We start from the raw sequence: 5,303 nt of genomic DNA, 5'->3' as shown, positions 1-5,303 counted from the left end.
ATCTCCCAGCTTTTCTGGAATAGGGGTTTTATATATATATATATATATATATATATATATATATATAAAGTTCAGGACTTGAGGAAAATTATGTTAAAAATAAGATTATCCAGTAACCTCTGGTCTAGATTGAGGCCATACTTAATCTCTAAATTTAGCACTCAGTCATTGTGTCTTTCCTTTACCACACCAATTAAACTCCCATTCCATTTAATCCTCGTCTCCAATGAACCAAGACTGCACAGCTACAATGCAAAGTGTGCAATTCCCACCATAAAACAGACATGGCCTGGAGAGAAAAACAAAAAAGGAACAGAGGCGTAATGTTATGCATGGCCTTGAAAAGCCTAGGATTCTTGAACAAGCTTAAAAGACCCAGCCGCTCTGGGATGGAGGGGGTGGTGGGGGGATGCAGGGTCTGGGGCCCAACCCGCGGGACATAAAAAGTAAACGGATGACCCCTCTAACTCTGTGTTCCCGATTTGTGCTCTAATTGAACACAAGCATGGGCTTATTTGTCCAAGAGAGCATACTCGCGCTGCCATTAGTGAGCGGATTGGGCTCATCTTCAAACAGCGGTCTTCTCCGCCGAGTGAAACCAGTGTCTACATCAAAGGTCCGGCGCTCACAAATACCCCGCCACTGGCTAGTCCGAATCAATGCTGTGAAACAGCTCGCTCTACCCTTACTCCCCAATCTCTACATCTCTCTTTCCCTTAAACCACTCTCCAAATCGCCTTCATCTGACTGCTGCCAATGCAGCTTTCTTAAATTCTCCCATTCCTCCAGCTTGACACCATCTTTTTCTACTCACAGTTTTGATACACGGATACATGGCAGTTCTGCAAATTCTGAACTTGCCTGAAGACAGATTTCTCCATTCCAAGGCTTTTATTAATTGCACAGCTTGAAAGTACTCTTACTTCTAAATTCTCAAGACCAGTGAGTAGAAACGGCTAATATAAAAGAAAGCGCTCACCATAATGGCGTTGAGTCCATGGGCTTTCCAAGTTGCCACCTGTTTTGCCCAGCCCACTAGGAAGGGGCTCCCCACTGTCATACTCCAGTGCATAATCATCCTCTTCCTTCACTGCTTGGCCAGTACCATCCTCACCTGAATCTACATCTGCGTAGCCCCAAAATAAAGGCCAGAAAAGCTTCTTCCCACCCAGCCATTCTACAGTAGAGGAGGGAGAAGATGTAGACCAGTCATTACTCCATTCTTTAACCAGGTCCATGTCCACTTCCATGGGTGGGTCATTCAACACCTCGATGGTCACCTACAACCAAGGATGCAAAGTACACAGGGACTAAATCACTGAATTATAATAGGATGGAACATTGGGTGTTATTTTAAGAACACACACAGCTAATAAAGGCAATGAAGACAAATCATCCTGTAGTAAGTCTAGAGAACAGTAAGTGACAGTAAGTTTCAGCGGTGAGTCACTGACCAGGGTTTTTTTTTTTTCAGGCTCAATATCAAATCAAGCAGAATTACTTCCTCTTCATCTCAAGATCAGATTACCTATTACACTTAATTACATCCAATCAGGAGTAATGACTCACTATGGATGCTGATGAATCCACTTTGGATTACACAGGATTAGACATTAGCCTCAGAGTAGAGAAACACGGTAATGGCTTATTATATCCGGGCTGGGATATTATGACTTGCCCGCTCAATCGTCAAAGGTATTGGAAGAGGAACTCACTACCATCATATCACAAAGCATTTCACAGAGATGGCTACTAACTTGAGATGTGTGCTCTTGCATCTGCTCACCTGAATATTCGGGTTTTGGGAGCCAGTGTCAGCATTTGCAAAGTCTGGAAAGTTTTTGAGGTCTAGGACAAAGGGTTTTGATGCTTCCTCGGGCTCAGGCTGTGGTAGGACACCTGTTGAGCGATGCTGGAGCCACCTGTGTTGGTGGGGATGTAGGTCTGCCAAATCATTCTGGATCTGGTTCTGCTGGTGCAAGCGATTATGGTCAATGTCTCTCAAAAATGTCTGAGGATGTGTCTGATGAAAAACAAATGGAACCAGCAGCGAATTAGTCTTCAGAGTTCTGACATTTCTGAAAATTTGGAACATCTACAGTGACCTTCATTTGTCAAACACAGGATTTAGTTACTATTATGATATTTCCTGCATATGGTCACACAGTTGATAATGACTTATTAGAGGTATACAGTTACTCTCAAGTAAAAAGGATGGGATGTTCTTAAATGAAAACTTATAATAAGTCAACTTGTACCCATTTTCCACTGAAATTGTGCTGATGTTCTTGCTCGCTTGGGGACCTGTAAACATTTATAAGAACCAAAGTTTCTACTGACTTGAGAGCCGAACAATGAAGTAACTGTCCATGTTACTACCTAACCTGTCAAAGCCTTTGCATTTGCCTTACAAATTTTAACTATACTACTTGGCCTGCAGATAAGACACTCAGGGGTATTTGAGCTTCTCTGTAAGACTTATTCTAAAAATTAATTGGTCTTTTCTTCCCGGAGGTCTCAACAAGAGGGGCTGAAAGACTAGTTGCTGTCACTCAGTAAAGACTCTTAACATAGACTAACAGAGCGAGTTTAATTTCCTAAGTGTTTGGAATAGAAACCAAATCTCGCCTTACATCCTTTGTCTCCTAGAGGCCATCTCTTGTCTTTCTTTGTATTGTTAATTCATTGTAAAATTGTCTTTCCTCCCTGTGGAATGTGGCCTGTCCTGCCAGTGGGCTTTCTAGCCATCACAAACATATGGCATGAATTCCAGAATCCAAAACAAAGCCTTAGCTAGCGAAAGACCATATGATACACACTTTGTATATTGAGCTCATTGGTGAGACACATGGACACAATCAGCTCACACACTTTATGTTGTGGCATTTGGGAAAGCAGTCTGCAGTGCAGCCTAGATTTATGTGACCTCCCATATCAAAGTCCCAGGACCACGCCATTTCCAAACCAGTGAAGAAAAACAATAATCTAAGATCCCCCGTTCCCTTTCCCATTGACGACCCCTGCCCCACTTGTAAAAACAAAAGAGACATTTATTAATACAAAGCTGAGTAGCAGCAGGACCTTTCTTGGAGAGGTTAGACGTGGCCCCCTTGTGCACAAACATAGCATCAAGGAGACCAGAATGCAGGAAATACCACATTAACACAGAAGTGGGGTTAAAAAAACAGTTTAGGAGCTGAACTATGACCCCTTGAGAGAGAGTGAAACGAAGTGTTTTTTGACCAGTATTATGTAAGGCCTCACTATTGTACTGCTCTACTGTCTGAGGCCTCTCTTTGCATGGTGAAATAATAAAAACAGGGTTAGAGCATTGAATTTATTGGTGTCACTACCTCAAGTCACTCGTTTCAGTCATGTTAACGAAGCAAGATGCAACTCTCACCTATGGGGTGGTTATGAGTTAAGATCATTTCTGTTATTCTAACCAAAATATTCGTGGCATCTGCCACAATTATACAACGGCATGGCAAATGAGCACTCATTAATGTGAACAAGTCATTCCAAAAGGCACATGAGGAAGGCATATTTTAAATAGCCAACCCCTTTACCATTTTGTGGTAGCGTAAACAACTGATTATTAAAAATATAGAAATATCAGCATTAAATTGTAATAAATTCCTTCATGATCACTGTTATTAGCAGTGTTCATCACCTCAGACTCTTACTTTTCTGAAGACATAGTTATATCCTCAGCATACATTAAATTGTATTCATTTAGTTCAGGGATCTTATCTATTCACGAACAGCTTGTAACACTCCAAAGAGAAAGGAAAACTTGAAATCGCATCATATGACCCCTTTAAGTGACACAATGTACATTATTAATGCTTAAAGACTTGAAATGAATAAAACCTGCTCTGTTTGTGCTTTTGGGTCTTTCAGAATAACTGCTATGTTCCATGGTGAAGTTTCTTCAACTATGGGCAGTTTTGTATGAATCAACAAAAGTCAGATCCACAAATTATTTTTTTCTTTCATTATGAATCAGCCTATTGCATTTGGAAATGCGTAGTGTAAATTATTTTTTAAAACATTTTTGAAATAAAATGGCCTGATGCATTTGTCATGCTATGGTTATACAGCATTTTGTATCCAAATACATGTATCATGCATCAACATACACACAATAACATATTCGGTAACACGTTATTTTAAGGTGTCCTTGTTACACATGCTACATGTACTTACTATTATAATAACAATTAATTATGCATAATTGCATGCAAGTAACCCTAAGCCAATCCCAAATCATAACCCTAACCATATAGTAAGTACATGTAGTTAATTAATATTACTCAGTACTTATATGTATAATTATACTGTAACAAGGACACCTTAAAATAAAGTGTAACCACATATTCACCCATTCTAGTACAGATTATTTGGAAATTACGCAACAATACTACTAATACTAACAATACTCAGTTAAAAATGATATTTGCATACTATGTTATTTAACATTACATGCTATTTAAAGGTTTAAATATGGGTCTGACACAGAGGCAAAACAATAAAATTGACCCATACAGCACTTGCAAAGTAACAATAAATAAATAATAAAATATTGATCCACTTGTACTTACCTCTATGGAGTCGCCGTGTCTGGGTCTCTCGTGATGCCTCACAGGGAAGCTGATCGCGCGCTCTATCCAGACAGCCAGCAGCACAGCTAAACGTACCCATAAACTTTTACGCACTGTGAGCATTTTGCACAGTTGCGTGCGTATCTGTCCGCTAAATACCGCTAAAATATTAAATGCGCAATAGTTGTTCAGGAAGCTCTATGTATTTTCCTCCTGGCGAAGATCTTTAATACGCTGTTCTTCATCTTCATCCAAACTTCATTAAAACTCGCACAGGTACGAACATTTGATAAATTCAGACAGATGATCCTCACCTGTTCATTCCATTCACAAATACACTAAATGCGACTTGAAACGTCTTGCTTCACTGAGTCTGTCCATGTGGACTGATCGTCTCTCAGTTGAAGTACTGCAGGTCTCACTCACGCGCTGCTCTTCAGTCCGCACCAGTGCATCCTTATTCAACTATTACTAAACTTTCTCTTCTCTTCTTCGGTTAGATGGCAGAGCACTGAATCATTACTGACAGGTTACTATTGAAATGGGAGTATCTCAGATACCATAAGGAAGTGAAAGATATGTGCACTTGAGCTGTAGAGCTGTGTGCGCAGCAGTGATACAACAGCAGGGTGGTCTGATCTCTACTCCCTAAAAAATGCTGGGTTAAACACAACCCAGTGCTGGGTAAAATAGGGACAA

The 5,303-nt window shown here is 40.3% G+C and overlaps 1 protein-coding gene across 3 annotated transcripts in view; it reads right to left on the bottom strand.

Annotated features, from left to right (window-relative positions):
• The window catches only part of ism2b (isthmin 2b), an 11,849-nt gene extending 6,756 nt beyond the window's left edge, over nucleotides 1-5,093 (bottom strand). The window contains exons 1-3 of one of the 3 annotated variants that reach the window (XM_016475325.1): nucleotides 4,605-5,093; nucleotides 1,787-2,023; nucleotides 980-1,280 (exon numbers count right to left, since the gene is read on the bottom strand). In XM_016475325.1, the coding sequence (XP_016330811.1) occupies nucleotides 980-1,280; nucleotides 1,787-2,023; nucleotides 4,605-4,727 (661 nt within the window). In that variant the 5' untranslated portion in view covers nucleotides 4,728-5,093. The remainder of the gene's footprint in view (nucleotides 1-979; nucleotides 1,281-1,786; nucleotides 2,024-4,604) is intronic. The other 2 variants (XM_016475326.1, XM_016475327.1) reach the window with 2 other exon arrangements.
• Between the last annotated feature and the right edge of the window lie 210 nt (nucleotides 5,094-5,303).

Source organism: Sinocyclocheilus anshuiensis, unplaced genomic scaffold (genome assembly GCF_001515605.1).
Source record: "Sinocyclocheilus anshuiensis isolate Anshui unplaced genomic scaffold, SAMN03320099.WGS_v1.1 scaffold280, whole genome shotgun sequence".
NCBI classification, from domain to species: domain Eukaryota; kingdom Metazoa; phylum Chordata; class Actinopteri; order Cypriniformes; family Cyprinidae; genus Sinocyclocheilus; species Sinocyclocheilus anshuiensis.
Note: the sequence above shows the minus strand (reverse complement) of the source record. Positions and strands in the feature narration are given on the sequence as shown.